General features: G+C 49.5%; 1 protein-coding gene across 1 annotated transcript; it reads left to right on the top strand.

The window, feature by feature from the left end:
• Positions 1–3548: 3548 nt before the first annotated feature.
• ALX4 (ALX homeobox 4) lies at positions 3549–20229 on the top strand. The gene is made up of 4 exons (XM_031553542.1): positions 3549–4491; positions 11863–12173; positions 15756–15884; positions 16220–20229. The coding sequence occupies exons 2-4, from the start codon at positions 11919–11921 to the stop codon at positions 16541–16543; spliced, it is 708 nt and encodes a 235-aa protein (XP_031409402.1). The 5' UTR covers positions 3549–4491; positions 11863–11918; the 3' UTR covers positions 16544–20229.
• The last annotated feature ends 6 nt before the right edge of the window (positions 20230–20235 follow it).

The following is a 20235-nucleotide window of genomic DNA, read 5'->3' as shown; positions in this document are numbered from 1 at the left end:
GGTAAGGCCGATCCACTATCAATTTCACATTCTCTCTCCTTATAAAATTCTGTTTGATTACCATATTTTAGTAAATTACTTTGTTTTTACCTCAGATTGTTGCCACTGTTTTCAATTATTTCGGGGTCCCTTATTTTCTTTTTTTTCCCGGGGGCGCAGATCCGCGGATCCCTCCGCCCTTCTAGTCACGGAACCGGGCCGAACCAGCCCGTAAACCGTTGACAGTCATACAATGTCCTATGCTGGGGAGAAGAGTATTTTCATCCAGCTCATACCACTTCAAACTATTAGAAGGACTTTTGCAGGATAGAGAGCAATGGGAGGATTGGCTGCAACATCAAACATGAGTGCAGCGGCTGGGTTAAGTGTGGCTCTGGTAGGGAGTGGAAATATGGGGAGGCTTGTTGTAAATATATGGCTAGTCAGGACAGAGCCTCGTAAAAACCTACTGAAAGGCCTAAACTCTGTCAGGAAGCAGGGGCACCTGGAGCTGCACATACTGAGCTGGGTGATGCTGCTTTTAAGTTAAGGCTGAGGCTGCAGCAAGGCTTTGTGGTGCCCAGGGCCGGATATTAAGTTTGTGTTCAGACCAACCCTCTTTTAATTTCCTTTTAGGAGGGGTACACTTGTGGCTGATTCTATGAAAAATCCCCTTTTCCTTGGACTTGGTGGCAAAAAGTGCTGTTCTTGATAGTATATCCAATTTACCTGCATTTGGCAGCGGTCCACTTGTGAGGGAGGCCCATGGAGTAACCCAATGTGCCGTTGCAAGAGAGGGACTGCTGCATGTGTGTGTAATGTATGGGCATTGCAGATGCTTGTTCAGGTTCCGCAGTTGTTAACCCAAACTAGACAGAGTGGGAGACAATGGGGCAACCCAAAATGGAGCAATTCGTGGATGGAGGAGAAATGCCAGTGGGAGACTGAGCCTGTGGGCTCCAGGAGAGATCCCAGCAATGCTCAGCATGCAGACTGCTGCGGGTGGTGTCTGATCACTGAGCCTTTCAACCCCTAAAGACATGGCTCGTGTGAAAGAAAGAGGTTTGGGCAATGTTCGTAATGCTTGCTTCTGTGGGCAGGTCCCTGAGCTGTCTCTTTGAGCTACCAGCCAGCTCTTGGGCCTTGTTTCTTGTCCTCACTGGGAGAAAGGCCAGCAAGTACTGCACTGTGTAAATTATGTTAATCAAAGGATGCTTGTGCCTTGCCATTAATAGATAATATCTGGGATGTGCTCTACTGGGTTCATTTTGGTTTTCACAGTGGATCTGTGGAGGTGAAAATGGCTTTCGTGCTGGGACAAGTGCTTAGCAAACTGTGGCATGGGTTCCCCAGTCCCTATGTGTGCTCAAGAGACTAACAGAGCAGGAAATGTGTGGCTGGCCACACTGTTCCTGTGACAGCTGAGGGCATCTCTGTAGATGGTGATGTTTCAGGGGAAATCCCCACTGTGAGAAAAGAGTGACATGGCACTGGATGGTCCCCCAGCCTTCTCAGCTCTCCTGGGCACCAACCGAGCTGCCAGGGTCTCATCTGCAGGCCTACAAGAGGTACAGAACACCACATACTTCTTGTGAAAGGAGAGTTCCTGCTGTACACAGGTGGGGACAGGCACAGCACTGACGTGAGACAAAGTGTACCTGACTGTAGGCTGACTGGATGCTGCAAAACTTGCTAGCACATAAATATGGCATGTGTGTGAACCCATAGTGATTCAAACCCTAGATACCTTCACCTAACTGTTTGGTATGGAAGTGAACTCGTGTCCTGGCATCGCATGTAAATATGCAGTATTCTTATTTCTTCTTTCTTTCACTAGCTACGGAAAACTCTTCTGCTTCATCCAGTAGATGTAGGATTACAAGGAAGTTCAAGGAGCTACAAACAGCCCTCAGAAATGCTCCTGGTATCAAAGCAGGGTGTGATGCAAAAAAGATTCATTCAGCAAACATGCCTGCTTTGTTGTGCCTATTCTCTTCAGAGTAGCTGAGGAGAACCTCTCTGGGAAAGCTTAGAATTTAAAGACAAAATATTGTATAGAAGACAGAGAAATAGAAAACCGAATGATGACTGCTCATGAGAGTTCATTATATCAGAAACCCCCCAAAAATAAAAGGTTCTGAGGTTTTGCTACCAGTGGATCCCTTAAGGTTGTGTTCTCTCAGGCCAAGAGATAACTGATTGTAGCAGAAATGCTAAATCAGGACCTGAACCAGAGATTGAGCACCTGGTGGAAGGCAGGGCCAACCCAGGGAAGCTCAGGTGTGTGCAGTGCCCCTGAATGACTGGATCCTTCCCAGACCCCACTTAAGGGTTCGTAGTGGAGGCAGGGGTATCTTGTTGGAGGTTCCTGCATACCTGAGGCTTTCTGCAGGTAAGCAGCTTCTTTCCTTTGTTTCTGTGACCACAGCTGCTGCATTTGAGCACATCTTCACTTATTGCAGCCTAGAATTGTGCTACTGTGCTGTTATTGCTGCACATTCCATTGCCTTACACTAGTTTTAGGGAAAGCATAGAGAGATAATGGATAAATGCTTCAGGAAACGTGATGAGTTTCTTGGATGGGCTATATCTCAAAATAGGTTTCCAAAGATGAGGAGAAATCCTATCGAGCTGTAACTTCTGGATACATTACTGCCATTTGTTGCTGTTGATGTTGTTGGGCCTTTGCCTGAGATTGAATCTGACAGAAAATATTTGTTGGTAGCTGTGGATTTCTTTAGAAAATGTCCTGAAGCTTACCCAAAAAGGAACCAACAGGCTATGATAGCAACCAGGCTTCTAAAGGATGCATTTTTCACCATATTTGGGGGTATGGACATGAAGAACATGCAGCAAGGCTGATGCTTTTTGGCCAAAGTATTTCATCAGGTTTGTTAGATGCTTAAAAATGCAGTAGAAACATTCTATGGCTGGAGGCGTGGAGAAGGTTTGGCTAGTGCTGGGAGGAGACACTGATTCTGGCTGCAAGTGCCTCATGCTGGCATAAATGTCCCCTTGTATGCTGCCTGGACTCCTCGTGCTACTCCTAAAGGTCTTGGTTATCTTGAATAGTACTGGAAACCCAGGGGTGGGCTACCTGGGTACTTCACAGAAAAACAATAGAAGGACCAGGACTAACCCAGTTCTTGGCCTGTTCTGTTTGTTTTAGTGACTTTCAGAGGAGGGAAAAGCACAGTCTTTTGTCCTCTTCAGCCAATACCCAGGAACCATAGCGTGCTCCTTACAAGCAGTTCCTGAATTTGGGCCATTTGGCATGTCAGTCTGGCCTACCTAGTCTTTCCAAAAGTCTCCCAGTGGAACGGGTTGGGTATTTCCAGAGGAAAAAGTGAGTTCTACCTGGGGTAGAATAAACAGTCTCTGAAGTAGGCTCATATGTGGACACCTGGCTGATCCCTCCCATCCCAGGAGATGGAGAGCTCATAGCTTCATTTGAGCTGGAAGGGACCCTTAAAGGCCATCTAGCCCAACTCCCCTGCAATGAAACAGGGCACCAGGGTGCTCAGAGCCCTGTCCAGCCTGACCTTGCCTCTCTCCAGGGAGGGGGGGAAGGGGCCTCCTGGCCCAGGAGGAGCTGTCAGAGGGTGCTGGGTGGGCCCCCCAAAAAATAAGAATGCAGCCATGAATGTTGAATCTGATGGAAATCATTTCCCTCGCTGAGGACATACTGAGGAATGGCCAGGTTCATCTCCCGGGGAGATAATGGAGCTGTTTAGCTGAGGCTATGTTCTTGACAAATTGCACTCACACACACACCATCTCTCTCAGCTGGTAGTTATTTTACAAAGCAGTTATTACAGAAGAAGGTTATTTATTCCAGTACGCACTACAGCCTAAGTGAACTGGACTCTATAGCAGTTGTGAGATCCGTGTTTATAGGCACCAGCTTCATCTGCTGTAGGAAATGACTATGGGGTTTGACTTGAGCTGATTCAGAAAGCTGCAGACCCAGCCAAAGGGCTTTTTGACCCCTTTTTTGGGATGGAGATCTCCTACTGCTCCTGCTTGGCACTAATACCTTAATGCTAAAGCCCTGGCTTCTTGCAATCTGCAGCTTTCTGTGTTCCCTGAAGGAGTTTCATAGCTTGGAGAACCACTATTTACATCTGTGTCTTTTCCTGAGAGTCTTAAGAACAAAATGAGTTGCTTCAGCAATTGCACGTGCCTCTTATGCATGCTGCAATGCTATGACAAAAACATACAGTCAGATAGCAAATCTGAGAAGGTGTTTTGTAGGAAGCTGGGTTTGAGATGAAAAGGAAGAAAAAAGTAACCTGCTGTGGCCCAGCAAGCTCTCCTTGCAGACATCTTCTCTCATCCAACCCAAAGGTTGAAGATGCCCCAGGAAATGAAGAACAGCCAGTTCTGTTCCCTGTAGCAGTTACCCTGAGTCCTCGGATGTTGGAAACTGAAGTGATCTTGGCTCTACTCAGCAGTTACCGCATTAGTGTTGATGGGTTCCTGAGTCATGCAGCCAAAAGGTGATTTGTGCTGGTAAGCTGAAGGTGAGGATGTGATGGACTCATGGAATCTTTCCAGGTGCCTGGATGGATGAGCATCACTGCTGGAAATAGATTTCTGGGGCAAATTCTCCTTTTCGCAAGTTCCTAAAAACAATTTCTGTAAATATTTGCTAATGTTTACTTGACATTTGCAGTCACGCATGACAGTATGATCCTACTCTGGAATGTTAACTGGAAACAAGCACAAAAATGGGCATGAGCACCATTGATGTGAGTGCAGTTTTTAATTTAGGCTGATTTTCATGGTCATCATCTTTCATATAATGACCTGCTTCTGCTGGGAATTAGTGGTGCTGCAGGAGTTTTGCTGTTTTCAGGTACTGTGACTTTTTGATCTCTATTCAGAAGCACGATACCAGAGTCTCTGTGTCTGTCTGACACTTCCTATAAAAAGCTGCCTCCAGTTGCCTCTAAGTTAATCAAAACTTTTTGATTTGGGCTAAAAACTCCCACAGTATGTTTGCCTCTGGCTGTTTTTATAATACTGAGGTTTTTAAATTTCATCTGAATCTACTAAGCTTTTTCCAAGGACATAGCTAAAACTAAGTGTATTTTTGTTTTCTCCATGTCAAGAAAGAAAAAAAAAAAATCTGACACTGCCTTTTGTCAAATGTTGTGGTACATGGTGCTGTGGAGCACAGTGGAGTTGGGATTTGGGTAGAACATATGCCTTCTGCCTTTCTTCTGAAAAGCTGTCCAGGACAAGACTGAAAGAGCTGTGGTTCTCATTGGTTTAGTAATGACTGAGTTTTGACTCTCACACCTAAATACAAAGCAGGTTTCACATGCTCTGGACAGGGTTACAGCCAGCTCTGAGTGCACTCTTCTTGTAATGGCCATTTCCCCCTGAAGATGGTCCAACCTTCCTCAGGCCTGGGTGCTGTAGGGGAGCAGGTGAGAAAAGCTGTTCCTGGGGAAGCAGCAGAAGACCTGGGATATGAAATTTTATGGAAAAAGCTTGGTCTGAAGGCTGGGGAGTGTACTGCATTGAATTGGGGCTTTTTTTCCCCTCTTATGGCTTGGGTTGTGCAGTGCTCTGAGTTATGTGATATGAGGAGTTTACCCTTTCCGCAATTTGCGGCTCCCCTTTCATAAGTAAGAAACATTTCTGTTGAGGCTTTCCTTGTTCAGCATTACCTAATGGATTTTTTCCTTAATAACTGTCATTTGCCCTGCGCCTTGCTATTCTCAAATGAAAATGAAAAATGTCAGTTGCCGGCTGTGAACAGCATTCATTATTCATTTACTAAAGGAATCTCAGGCCCATTCATCCCATTTCCTCTGAGTGTCTCATTATCAATCAACCTTTACCTTGCTGCTTCTATAAATCATTTTCATCCCTTTGCTTTGCAAGCTATGTGTTTGAGGTCTTGCACAAGCATTTCACAGGAGTCATGGGTCACGTCAGGTGGTTGTGTTTCTACTCCTTGGTCACTGGTAAAACTTCATTAAGAGGGAAATCATTGAGCTGCACATGCATATGAATGAAGAAAGCATTATACTGAAGCAAACAGAGGAGAAGTTGGGCAAGAGTTTCAGCCATCCTTGCCTTTCTCTCCATGACCCCAATGCGAAATTTGCATGGCTGATGTTGTAGCAGCCCTGTTGGCTGAAGGCACAGTTTTTCCCCATGGAAGGCTGAATACTACTGCTGTGTCCCTGCTTCAGTAGAGGCTCTTGGTAGTGGATGCTGTTGCGGTACATAGATACCGGTGTCAGGGTGAGGCAGGGCTAGCAGCCACAGAAGCCAAGAGCTTATTAAACTTCAATTCAGCCAGAGCTGAAAGATGTTCTTCTTGTGCTGGGTAGCAGAGGTTAATGGAGCCCTTCTCATAGATGTTTTATGACACTCTTTTGGGCTGAATATAAAAGGACTGAGACTTTTGGAGCAATTTAACTAAATATTTGCTTAGGCTGTGTACGGAGCAGTTGGGTTTCGAGGCAGGTCAGACATAAATGGATGTTTCTTTATCTCCCCTCACCTCTAGGAACTGGGGTGACTGGTCACTGTGGTGCCTGTAGCACCATCCCCATCCCCTGAGCCCATGGAAGGGAGATGTTTGGCTGTGGGTGAGCCAAGCAAGGAGGGGTCTGGAAGCAATCAACCTGTCGCTGCCAGGCTTACTGTTATTTCATCTTCATTCTTGGTCAGCAAGTTCCCATTCCAGCTTTTCTGCTTTTTGCTTCAGTTTGTGATTTTGCTGCCCTGCTCCTCTCTGCCAATAGAGTTGATCCTTGCCTCCCATCCCCACTGACTGTGAATTGGGGGTTTGGTAGCCAGAATCCTAATTTCATTCTGGAGTGCCTACAAAAGCCTGGTGCTCGCAGGAACACTAGCAATTCCCAGACCTGGCTGGCCCTGAGTTTTGCGATGTGCTGTGAGAATGGAAATAAGTTCTAGTTGTGCTTCCAAGAACAGGCACGTTTGGTAAGGGCCGAATGTTTTCCTTCCCTCGTCTGTGCCTTTCTTTACTAATCAGCTGTATAAAACTGAGAAGCAGCAGAACTGTTATGCTAAAGAACCTGGCCCACACTTTGGTCCAACATTTAAATTCAGCCTTTTCTGTGGTTCAGTGAGGTTCAGCCAGCTTTGGGTGTTTTCTGTTTTTATTTCAGCTTTCCAGTTTCCAAGCATCTCACAAACTGGGGATCCCAGCTCCCCTCACACTTGGGTGCTCTCACTTACCTCTGAGGGTCTGTGGACCCTTTGGAGATGAAATCCAAATAAATAGCTACTGGTGGGTACACAGGCATGAGTCTATGACTGAGACAATGTGGAAATGCTTTGGGAAAAGGACACCACTTCTACAGGTACCAAATTCAGGGCCAAAAGGAATCTGCAAGTCTTTCCAAACTGTCTGCTGGTCCTTACCTGCCTCATCTCCCTTCCTGAGCAAATGTTTGTTGGTGATGCATAGGTTTAGAGTGGCAGGGTAGATTTTGCTACAGGTGCATACTTCTTGGAAGAGATGCAAGTAGGATGTAGCATAAATCCACAGACATTCCAGCTGGACTTTGCATGTAGCCTGGAATACTGGGGATGTGGGTTAACGGACACGGTGGTGAAGGGTTGATGGTTGGAGTAGGTGATGCTAGTGGTCTTTCCCAACCATTATAATTCTATAATTGACAGCCTTCACCACCCTAAGCACTGAGCTGTCTCTGTGGGATCACCAGAGCCAAACAGTGTTGACTGTTACTTCCCTCTGCTGCCACTTGAAAAGTCATCCTTCCTGCCCCTGACAAGGCAGAGCAGCATGTCCCCAGGGCACTGTGTTGTCACTGCTATCACTGTAGACATTCCCGCATTAGAGATAAGAGAGCCTGGTCAATGAGAATACGTGGTCTCATCAGGGAGAGGCAAGATTCCCAGCTCCAGTATCTGGCACAAACCTTCATCTCCTTTCACTATCAGAGGTGAAGCAGCTGGCATGCAACCCAGCAGTTTCATATGCTCCCAGCAGGGGCAAGGCTGTGCATTCTCTTACTCCAATTCTTTCCTGTACTGCATTCTGGTAGCCAGTAGGAGAGCTGCAATGGCAGCAGAACCATTTCTGTGCTTTCCAAATTTGCTGTCAGCTCTTTCCTGCTCTTCAGATGGGTGTGCCTCACAGAGAAGGATTTGGGGCATAAACTGTGCCTTTTTGCTCCAGCCACAGCTTCTATTCAGAGTTGTGGAATAGATTTGTTTCTGTAAAAGCCGGTTTTGTTAGTGTCCTTTAAATACCATGACAGAGGAGCAAGCAGCGCGTGGTGCACTCTCGGAGCTGATGCTGAGCTCTGTGTATGCAGCTACCGGTGTGCAAATTCATCTGCTCAGGGAATAAAGCATTGTACTCACATGCAAGCATTCCCAGCTGCCAGAGCAGGCTCTGGTCTGTGTGATAGGTGGGCGTACACATGGGGACTGCTCAGCTTCATGCAAGCTCCAGGGACCTGCAGGCTGGCTGGGCACAAGGAGATGTGCTTATCCTTATCTGGAGTGGGAATGGAGGTGTTCCAATCAGTTCCCACTCAGCAGCAAGGGCACTGCAGCTGTTAGAGTGATGACTCCTCATGTGGACTTCCACCTCTTGCATTTAGGAGAGTAATGATGCTTAGTGTTCCACCTGTGACCCAGTGTGGAGGCTTGGTTAATTATTTGCTCACTGCTAATAAAATCAGTGATTCTAGAGCCGGACACAAAATTCTGCATCTTTTCTCCATCTTTGAATCCATTTTTCTATCTGTAGACCTCAGAGTGCTTGCTCCCTGAATGGGAATAAACCTCAAAATTCCTTCCTTCTAATGAATGAATAAAGGAGCCCAGCTGCTCCTTTGTATCCTATCTAACCCCAAATGTGAATATTTTTTTTAAATGATGGCCTTGTGCTTCTTCTTGGGCTGCAGCAGCAGGCAGGAGGCTGCAGCAGCCAACCTGGAAAAGCAGCAGAACAGCTTCACCATGTGTGGAGAAAGATACCAGGACTGTAGGGTTGCTGCTGCTGATGGGGTCCTGAATGTTTACAGTCTGGATGGTGTTGCAGCTCCTCCTCGATAAGAAATGCAGCCAGTGCTGTCCACACCAGGCCTGAACTTCAGGGCTGCTACTGAAGCATCAAACCACATGCAGCCAGCACAGTGCACTGGGGAAACAGCCATGTGCCAGCAGTGTTCATGGGTTGCGCTGACCATGTAGGTGTCTCGCAGCCTTGTGGGGTGCTTTGCTGTTTCTGTGGGATCTGCCTTTGCTCAGGGGAATCACAGCAGATGCTGTGTGAAGGAGACATTGCTTTGAGCTGAGCCCAGTGCCGCTCTGTGCACTGGAGACGCCCTGCTCCCCCCTGCCATGTGGATGTGCCAAGCTGAATTCACTTCAAATTAAATTTCATGGTTAAGTTTATATACAGAGAAGACTTTACATCCTCATCTTTCCTAAACAGCCAGTTAGGAACAACCCAGATACGTGCTATGGACCCACAGTGTGGCTAGAAACCTGTTCCCTGTGGGGAGGGTTCAGTGGACATACTGGGATCACTACAGGGTCGCCTGGCCACCACAGTGCCCAAGCACACAGTGTGCTATGGGTTCTTCCACCTGAGGTCCCACAAAAATATGTGCTGGCACCAAAAAGGCATTTCCCCTTGTGCAGGGATCCAGAAAGAAACTATGGCAGAGCATCACAATGCTGGAAACCTACAAGCCTGGCTGTCCCATGCTGCCTGCTGGCACCTCCCGTGGGTGACTCGAGTATGGCAGTACTGGTGGTACTGCAGATAGATGAGGCACTGGGAGAGGCCAGCAAATCTCCTTCCACCACAGTGAGGATAAGGGAGGAGCCAAGAGTAGCAGAGGAGGCACCGAGCAATCCTGTCAGGCTTGTAAGGGTGTAGCAATGCTCACATTACCTCCTTGTCATGGAGATCTTCATAATATGTAACTCAAGGTCTCGTTAGATTTGATTAGAAACAGACACCCCGAACTTTGCATTGAAACTTTGAGGCCATCTCCAGTTACAGGAAGTCTGGACATATCCATATGCAGATGTATGCAATTTGTTTCACTTCAGCATTTAGCATGACTGGTTTGAGGTCAGGGATCCTGTTCCCAGGGAATGGCAGTTGCTTCTCTGAATGTGGAGCAAAGGGAGATGCATGCCATCACTGTGGGCCACCTCCAGCCCATCTTCTGCCTGTGGACAGCCGGTGGCTGAGCACTAGAGGTGAGAAGTAGTGGGGAGCCACCAAGGGATGGCCTCAGGGCCCCTGTTCTTGCTGCTGGGGTCTTGGGGAGAACTGGAGGCAGCCAGTATGAAGGCATGGACGGAAATGTACCCAGCTTCATGACATACTAAACTTAAAAAAAAAAAAAAAAAAAAAAAAAAAAAAAAAAAAGAAATAGAAGGTAACTGTAACAGTGATAGGATGAGAGATAATGACTTCAAGTTGTGCCAGAGGAGGTTGAAGTTGGATGTTAAGAAAACCCTCTTTTCAGAAAGAGAAGTGAGGCATTGGAACAGGCTGCTCAGGGAGGTGGTGGAATCACCTGGAGGTGCTCAAGAAACATGTAGATGTGGCACAGAGGGATGTTGTTAGTGGGCACAGTGGGATGGGCTGACAGTTGGACTTGGTGATCTTAATGGTCTTCTCAAGCCTTAATGATTCTGTAATTCTATGAATTAATAAGTATCATTGGTATAGCCTGTGACTGATATACTCAGTGCCCAGGGTGATGAATCCTCCTAAGAACCATACCAAAGCACTGAGAATGGCAGACAACATGAAGCCTGTTTGAGCACCTCGAGAGTCTGAGAGAGCAGCAATAATTTTCTTCTGAAAATCCGTTAGAGTGGTAGAGGCAAATAGCTCCCACACCTCCAGCATCAGTTCCACTCCTGGCCACTTTTCTGCACTAATTAGGCAATTTCTTTCTCAAAGTCCTTTCATGTCTTATCCTCCCATACTCAACTTTGTGCCTTTATGCCCAGGAGCAGTAGCCACATTTCATCCTTTTCATTTCAGCCAAATTACATTAACTCAGTCCTTCAGCTGTGAAGGTGAGTGCAGACCTCCTTACAAATCCACCCACTTCATGCTTTTGCTATGAAGCCATGGCCAAGCTGTTCACCAAGCAGCAAAGCTGCACATCAGTGATGAACTAGGCTGAACAAAGTTGTAACAGAAGATAAATGCTGGAAAAAAACAGGGATTTCCAGACACTTTGGCAAATATATCTGGGTTAATGTCCTTGGAGGTGACACTGCAAAATTCTCCCAAGGGAAATCTCCTCATAGAGAGACCATTAGATGGTGGAATTGTTTCCCAGAAAGGTTGTTCCTGGACACATTTAAAAGCAAGCTAATATGAAATAAAAAAAAAACAACAAAACAAACGAAAAACAAACAAACAAAAAAAACAAGCCAGCTGTTGTGTTCTTGCATTGGTAAGGAGGGTTTGAGCAGAAAGTATTCCTGCAGCCTTTCCATGTAGGTTCTGCAGGAGATGAGGTGAAGGCAATGTTTCTCTATCCTGTACCAGACGGGGGCTTTCTGCAGGTCTCCTACATTAGCCCTCTGTGTAGTGATGGGCACTGCTTTGCCAGCAGCAGTGTGAGTCCTCACAGCAGGTTGCCTGGAATGCAACCAGAATGGGGGGACATTTGGGGACACATGCTCATAGAGCAGCACCCCTTGTACCCAGCCCCAAACTCAGACTCTAATTTTCCCCGTATCTTCTCCCTGTCACCATCTGTTTGTTTCTATTAAAGGCTTTTCCCATTGCTGGAGCTCTCAGTCTAAACAATCAATCAGCCATAAGGTTTATACACACTTTCTCCTCTCTCTTTCTCCCTCCAAACCAAACAGGTAAGGAGAGCAGCTTGGGAGAGGCTGACTTGCAGCCCAACGCTGACCCCTCGGGCATGGACAGCAGCTACCTCAGCGTGAAGGAGGCTGGAGTGAAAGTCCCTCAGGACAGGGCCAGCACAGACCTCCCCAGCCCCATGGACAAGGCGGACTCGGAGAGCAACAAGGGCAAAAAACGGAGGAACCGTACCACCTTCACCAGCTACCAGCTGGAGGAGCTGGAAAAGGTCTTCCAGAAGACCCACTACCCAGATGTCTATGCCAGGGAGCAGCTAGCCATGAGGACAGACCTCACTGAGGCCCGAGTACAGGTAACAGCAATGCCTTGGGCTGGGCTAGGGGTGGATGAGCCTTGAGCCCCTTGTCTTTGAACTGAAGGGGCAACGGGGTTGGTGAATCCCTCTGCCTCAGAGGGCCAGGAGAAATGGGTGGCTGTGATGCAGTCTCACAGCTGCCACCAGCAAGATGTCAGCTCCCTGCTGCTAACCTGGGTGCCCAACTCAGCCAAACCCCAAAACAAGGGAGTTTAAGTGCTTCTCTTTCTCTTGAATCAATATTAACCCAAAGGCTTGGCAGAGCTTAGGAGCATATGCAAAACAGAGAACCACTGCTGAGAGCAGATATCTATAACTCATATTTTGATGGCTACCTAAGGCTGCTGGGAAGCTAGGACATCATTTTGTCATCTGGTTAACTCTGTGACTCCTGTATTCAGGCGTTCATTGCACCACCGCTTCTACAACTCACATTAGCATCAGGAATATCTAGAATGGGAAGGAATCTGGTTATACCTCTCAAATCAGGAACCCTGCTTGCTTTCTGCTTTGAACCCTGTAAACTCTTTTCACAAACAAAGCAGCTAGGCCAGCATCCCTGTGCACATTAGTTCTAGATTCATTCCTAGCTGCAGGACTTTTCTCACCTGCTTGTCCAGACCAATCTGCAGGGCTCCATGGTCTTCCCGACAGCTGTTTCTCCTCATATCAGCTGTGAATGTGTCTCAACAGAAAGCGGAGAGGCTCCTGTTAGTTCTGTGGGCAGGGGTGGGCACCTGGCAGCATCCCCACACCTGGCTTTCCTCCATATCCAGGCGGTGCTGTCCCTCCCCAGCAGCACCATTCAGAGAGCCCTGGCACAAGGAAATGATGGGGCTCCTCTACCCCCCTTCAGATCCAGCACTCCAATTGCTAGGACTGCTAAGGAGATCTTTTCAGTGGTGCCCCTGTGATGCGGCAGGGGCTTGAAAGTGAGAGGGAAATGTCAAACTTGGCTGTAGCAAAATCACTGCCTTGGAGGAGAAGAAAAAAAAAAAAGAAGAAGAAAAGCAAAGCAAGAAGTAATATATCTTGATCCCTTTTCCCCCATAAAACCCTGGGAGGCTGGTGGAAGGAGCGGAAAGACTGAGCTAAGCCTGCAGGAAATTAAACATGAAATGAAAACAAGCTCAAGTTATTCAGTTCTCTCATCCCAGGCTCCAATTTCCCATTCCAGGCCACTGATAAAATGGTGTCCAGTTTCAGTGCTCAAAGATGAATTCTGGCTCTGTTCTTGCAGGCTGGAAGGCAAAGGGCTGGTGACCATCTCTGGCAAGAGGGCACACAGCCTGGCCATCAGCATCGGGATAGGCCTGGAGACAGACAGATGGACAAACAGCAGAGGCAGGAAGGGGCAGATGTGGGGAATAATGGCCACTGAAAGGGGAAGATAGAAGGGAGGGAAGCTTGCTTTAATCTTCCACTTGGCATTAGGACTGAAGTAATGGGCAGCCCCGGGGCAGTCCCAAGCACTCAGTGGTGTTGTGGCCCCAGCACCCCAGTGGGCAGTGTCCAGTGGGCACCCACAGTGCAGCACCAGCTGGGCAGTAGGGAGAGCAACACATTTCATTTCAGCCCTGCAGCCTCCATGGAGTGTCAGAGTGCGTGCATATGGATTGAGGTATACCGGCATATGGCCGCATGTTTATGGAGACAAGAAACATTTTCTGTTCTGTAGATTTTTATAGGACTGATTGGATACATTGGGGCTTATCAAAGCACTGTCTGCAGGAGTCAGATCCATGACATTTGCCCACACTCCCTCCCCACTCGTTCACACTAAGGTGCAGTGCAACAGGAGCACTCTTGCAAGCACCCTGCCCCCACTCACAGGCAAAGCCCCAACCACTGCGCCCCTTCGTGCAGCAACATCTCTCAGCTGAAGGTGACAGGCAATGAACAGAAAATGCACACTTGGTGCTTTTTCAGTTTTTTTTCTAGATTTCCTCTTTTGGTACCTTCTGAATTAAAGGAAGCCAGGGGAACTCCTACAGGAAGATACCAAGCAGCCTGAAAATCATTTGCTCTCAAGGAAAAATGAAACAACTGTTTGGAGCAGTTGATCGCAAGAAGCAGTGGGGCACAGAGGGCAGGGAGCATCTCCATGCCCTGGGCCCCAAGCACCTTGCCTGCAGGTGCCCTTCAGCCTCGGGGTTGTGCAGATATTTTGCCCCAACCTTCCAGCTTGCACTTTGAGCCTAGTTTAAACCACTTTGCCTGGCCATTGCCAGCCCCTTCTGGGGTCGGTCCCAAGCAGGGCAGTGCAGGTGAGTGCTTGCCAGGAGGGGTCCGGCCACATGTGCTGGGCATATGTCAGCCCCAGCACCGTGCGCAGCCCACACCATGCTGCCTACCTGCAGGCACCCGCTGTGCACAGCAGGGCTCCGCAGCCCCGGGAAGAGCCAGGTCAGCACCGCTGGCTGTGAGCCTGCAGATCAAAGCGGAACGATCCCAGCCAGCCCTGGGACTGGCCCGCAGCTGGGCCGGGGTGGCCGTGCCAAGAGGAGGCAGAGGAAAAGCAGACGGGTGGATGCCTGGGGCACCAGTGTGCTCCTGCAGGATGCTCTGCATGTGCAGTGCTCTCAGCTGGAGTGATATTAGGACTGTTCTGCTGAACTGCACCCTCTGGAAATCCTTGCGGGGTGGAAATTGCACCCATAGGACATTCTCAGAAAGCACAAATCCTCGTACTGGTTTCTTCCTGGACTAGCTTCTAGCTGAGCTGACACTGCAAATGCTGTTCTAGTCTGAAAGCTGCACTATGCCCATTGCCCGGCTCACTGAGCACAAGAGCAGCCCAGAGGGGCTCCTGTTTCTGTGCTATCGCTACAGTGAGATGCCAGTCCCCCAGCCCCAGTCACCGTGCAAAACTTGAAGCAGAAGCAAGAAGCTCACAGCCTGCTTCCTTCATGCACTGGCGTGACCTGCACACCCCAGCCCCTGGTGATCGCATGCATCGCTCGGTGCCTTCAAAGCAGCTCGTGATTGATGTGTTTCCCTGACTCACAGGCTTCAAGAGGCTTTGAAGACACTGGGCCAGGCTCTGATCTTTCTTATGCTGATGCAAATCAGGAGCAATGCTGCTGACAACAGTGCAATAATCCACACTGATGTCAAGCCAGTAAAAATAAGAGCAGAAACAGAGTTTTGGTCTTTCCACTGCCTCAAAGGCATCTGAGCAGTGCTGTGAAGAGCTACAAGACCTGCAAAGCAGAAGACATGCAACTCATAGAAGTGCACTTGTTTGCAAGAGCTAAGACGGAAAGGAACACTGAAAACCTTTTTTTTTTTAACAGTTAATGAAGACTGAGAGTTCAGTAGTAAATAGAAGTTCTCAGCCAACAGCATCTTCACAGCCAGGACCTGGGGAAAGCCCCAGGTCCCAGCCTGGCACAAACACACACTGATGTGTTTGCTCCTTGTCTGAGCATGGGGGGAGCTGGGTCATCCCAGGGCAGAGCTGGCTGCAGGGCAGAGGCCAAGGCTGGGCTCCTCCTCTAGACCAGGCTGCTCAAAGCTCCTGGTCCCATGGGCTCCCCTGCCCTGTGCTCACAGCCCCACACCCTTATCTCCCCACAGGTCTGGTTCCAGAATCGACGAGCCAAATGGCGCAAGCGGGAGCGGTTTGGCCAGATGCAGCAGGTCCGGACCCACTTCTCCACTGCCTATGAGCTGCCTCTGCTCACCCGTGCTGAGAACTATGCCCAGGTGAACAAATCTCCTGCCCAAATCCATCTGTCTGTCTGTTCCTCACTGCCCTGCTCCTGGAGCCCCCGAAGCCATGCTTTGCTCCTGGGGTTCATCCCCTGCCCTCGGGTTCGGGTGCAGGAGCATGGGGTTGTGCCATTGAGCAGCAAAGGCACAGCAGCTGTTCAGGTGAGTGCCCTGTAGCGCTCCTTTGAGCCCCATTGGATCACAGCTACCACAGCAGGCGCCAAGTCCTGTTGGGCTTCAGATCCATTGTGCGCTGTGTTTTCCGAACATCCTATAAAGTCCAAGGTGTTGTCCTTCCCCACGCCCTGATGCGTTGTTTTCCCCCACAGATTCAGAATCCCTCCTGGATTGGCAACAACGGAGCTGCCTCCCCTGTGCCCGCTTGCGTCGTCCCCTGTGAGCCAGTGCCCTCCTGCATGTCCCCCCATGCGCATCCCCACCCTGCTGGCGGTGTCTCCGACTTCCTCGGTGTCTCCAGCGCCGGCGGCCACGTGGGCCAGACTCACGTGGGTGGCCTCTTCGGCACGGCCGGCATCGGCCCTGGCCTCAATGGCTACGAGCTGAACAGCGAGCCGGACCGCAAGAGCTCCAGCATCGCGGCCCTGCGGATGAAGGCGAAGGAGCACAGCGCCGCGATCTCCTGGGCGACATGACAGGGCTGCCGTCCAGCGCCTCGGCACACCGCGAGAGCCAGTGGGGAAGCTGGGAGACCTCCAGCCGGGATTCCAGCCAGCCCTTGCCTCCTCGGGGATGTGAACGCAGCACTTTGAGCTACCCTAGGTGTATAGAGGACGTGTGTTAACGTAAGTGGCGTGTGCCCAGCACGGACATGGGAGGTCCCGGCCTCCCGGCACTGGGTCAGGGCTGTGGGGCGGTGCTGCTCCTCCCTGCTCTGGAGTTGTCCTCTGCTATCGCCACTGCCTCCCCGGGGACTTGGATGCCTTTTCTCCCTGCTCCTTTTTCTGACACCAGATCTGCCTTTCCGGAGAGCAAGAGCCCACCAGCATCTCCAGCAGCTGCCCCATCCCTCCACATGTACAGCTCTTCCCTCCTCAGAACCCATCTGCCTTGCCCAGGGGACAGGACGGGGACTCTGGCACCAGCAAAGAGACACTCTTCAGGCTGCTCCTGCCTCATGGGAGCCATGGCTGAACGGGGTGAAGGGGATATTCAAGGCCAGAAAGGTGGCAGTGCTATCCCACTTCCTTCCACCCAGCAGGAGGTGAAGTACGGAGCTTAGGGGCCTCTTGTGTGGGCACAGTGCCACCACTCTGCTGTCTTTGATGGCTCTCCAGCCATCCAGCTGGAGATGTGCATATGAAGTGATGGCTGCCTGGCATCTTGCAGAAATCACACCCCCATGAGCACTTGGAGTTTGCTCTGTTGTAGTTGTGGCTATTGTGCCGTAGCTTTTACAGGACTAGGAGTCACTGCCCTCTGCTCTCAAGTCCCACAGGGCCCCCAGAGAGGAACAGCTTGAGCAGAGCACGCAGCCAGGGCTGTGTGAGGGCATCCTCACATTGTCCCTGGCCTACCCCATGCAGCAATGTCTCTTCCCATCGCCTCTCATTTTCTGCTTTCCCAAAACCACCTGCCAGCACCTACCCACACCTCCTCCAGAGTGCTGGGGATTGTAGGTAGTGGCACTGCCCCATCTCTGGCCACTCCAGTTCGTCCTCACCTAGCAGAGTGAAGGAAACACCAGAACTTGCTCTCTCTCCTAAAGTCCCACCCATGGTTTTCTCCCCACGTGCTCCCACTTGCACAACTCTGTTTAGTACAGTCTCCTCTCCAAGGCCAAACCTCTCTCAAGCCATTCAGTCATAGCACTGAGAATAATTTCAGAGTTTCCTTCTGCCCCACCAAGAAGCCATAGCACACAGCTCACATGCTGAGCTCCAGCTCAGTGAGCAAGAGAAGTGCAGGGTTTTGCCCCATACAGCCATCACATCACGCTCCATCCACTCTAGGTCCAGAGAGATTTGCAGCAAAGGGCTGCAAAAAGGCTACAACCAAATGTCACGATGCAGGTTAACTGCATGCCATATAAAAATATTTCTACAGCGCCTAGACATTGCCATACACAACACAGATGATTACATCAATGCTAGATCAAATGTAACACATACTTGTTGGAATATGGAAAGATCCGTAGTGCTGTATCTTGTCTCTGAAAATATGCTGAGATGCTTGGCTCGGCGTACCTCAGGAACAATGTGCAGTCAAGCAGACTGTGCAGGTGACCTGGGCTTTTCCACAGAAGCAAACCAGACTCATGCCCCAGCCTGAACGTTCAGCTGAGTTACCAGACTAAAATGTGCTTCAGGTGCCGATTACTGAATGGCTCTGGATCACTGTCCTAATATCTCTTTTCTGCATGCACAGGCAATAATGTTACAGTTTAAACTGCAGTGAATACCACCATTTGCCTTACCCCAGACCTCGCCCAGAGCCCTTTTCCCACAGTGCAGAGGGAAAGGCATAATTCCACTGCAGTGCTCAGCCCCCAGAACTGAGCAGTGCGCAGCAGGTTGAGAGGGTGCATGGGGATGGATGCTGCAAGGGCGTGGGTACTGCTGGCTGTCCCACTGGGTGGCAATGGCCATGCTGGGGCTTTGCTGCACTCTATTGAAGCTGAAGGGCATTCCTTCCTCCACTCTCACAGGGCCAGGATTTCATCCAGGCTGCATAATGGCTCATGAGATGAAGAGCTGCTTCCTCTCCTCCTTGTGAACTGGCCTCAGACAACACTGCCAGGCATGCCCAGCCCTGAGCTGCTGGGTGCACTGCAAGTGCAGAGCTCTGCTCCCATGCCCCACTCTGCTGCCATTCACCAGCATAGCCCCTCTGCATCTGCCATCCTGCTGCATCGTCCTGCCAGCAACAGCCTGGGTATGCAGCAATGCAGGCAGGTCTCCAGCTGTGTGCATCTGTAGTTACACATATTTTTTAATTAATGTAATAGTTTTTTTAAACCAGCTGTTAAATTAATAAGAAAAGCTGTACATATATATATATACACACACTTAGATATATGTGTGTAAATATATATATTTTAATCTAGCCAAACTGCAGCCAATGCATTTTTAAGGGTCACAGGGTCAGTGCTGTTCTTGCAATTTCAAGCTACCACAAGGATGCCTTTTTAAATAGTAATAATTATTATTTTAATACCTTTCAACTCTATTTATGACTTTCTTCTCTATTTATTTCTTCTTTAGTATTTCACTCCTGTCTATACACGGAGTTGCAGTTCCCTGGCTGGGATTTAGATGCCTGTGAAGCTGCAAGCTTTGCATCCCCCTCCCCAGCCATGCTGTATCCTGCACGGTGCAGCACTGCAGCCTCAGTGCCCTGAGCTCCCCTGCTCTCAAGCTGCCCTTTGCAGCCTTGCAGAGGAAGGAAGCTGTCTTACATTGCCCAGGGCTGGAAACACATGACACATCCCAGATTTTGGGGCTAAGAAAGACAAGCAGGGAGAGCAGCACAGTTCCCAACAGGGGCTGATCGGTAGTTGAGTGCTGCAGGCTGCCAAGTGCTCAGAGCAGTTGCGCATGTATTGGCAGCAGCTGCAAACCAGTGGTGAACATCCCATAGCTCTCCCAGTTGCTGTCCCCTCAGCCCTTTAACTCCTCTGAGCATCTCCCGCTGTGCGTGCTGGAGCACATCTGGCCCTGGGATACGGGCAGGGGCACTGCAGTAAAGCCGCCCGCACGGACGCCCGCTGCGTGTGAGGCGGCAGAGCTGCTGCACACGTGCGTGGCACCCCCTGCAGCACTCCCCTGGGGAGAGGGACGCTGGGGGCACTTCGGCAGCGAGGGCTTTCTGGGGGTGGGGAGGCCGGGTTCCGTCTCATAGAGCAGAGCAGCGCCTTGTAAAACGTTCTCCAAACAAACAAAGCCAAAAAGGTAGTTTCCTGGAAAAGGATTTAAAAAACAATCAGGCAGACACAGAGAACTGTGTTTATTTTGCTGCTCTGACTGACACAACAGAAAGCAAACAGACCGAATTAGAAATTAAACCCAAATGGGAACAGGGGGAGGAATCGGGCTGAAAGTCATCCCCAGCCCTTGTTGGGCCGGAGGAAGCAGCCCGGCGCAGCCTGGCACCCCGCTAGCTCTTCGCTGGTGCCCCACTCCCCACATTGCTAGGTAGGTAGGTAGAGCTAGGACTTTTGTACTACTGATTTTTTGAAGGACAGTTTTCAATGTGTAATAATATATCGGTTTAGGTGTGCAGTGTTTGAAAGAGAGACTGGGAGAAAGAAAGAAAACAAACCTCAATCAATATTATTGTTTTTGTTGTAAGATATTGTAACCTTGTGTAAACGCAAACTTTTTTTTTT

The sequence above is a fragment of the Meleagris gallopavo genome, chromosome 5, assembly GCF_000146605.3.
Source record: "Meleagris gallopavo isolate NT-WF06-2002-E0010 breed Aviagen turkey brand Nicholas breeding stock chromosome 5, Turkey_5.1, whole genome shotgun sequence".
NCBI classification, from domain to species: Eukaryota; Metazoa; Chordata; class Aves; order Galliformes; family Phasianidae; genus Meleagris; species Meleagris gallopavo.
The sequence above is the reverse complement of the archived record's forward strand: the minus strand, read 5'-3'. Positions and strand labels throughout refer to the sequence as shown.

Bases quoted from the DNA above. Each gene is read 5' to 3' on its own strand.
- ALX4 (XM_031553542.1), top strand. From the start codon at position 11,919: ATGGACAGCAGCTACCTCAGCGTGAAGGAGGCTGGAGTGAAAGTCCCT. The intron at 12,174-15,755 runs GTAACAGCAATG...ATCTCCCCACAG, and splicing joins TCACTGAGGCCCGAGTACAG to GTCTGGTTCCAGAATCGACG. The intron at 15,885-16,219 runs GTGAACAAATCT...TTTCCCCCACAG, and splicing joins GTGCTGAGAACTATGCCCAG to ATTCAGAATCCCTCCTGGAT.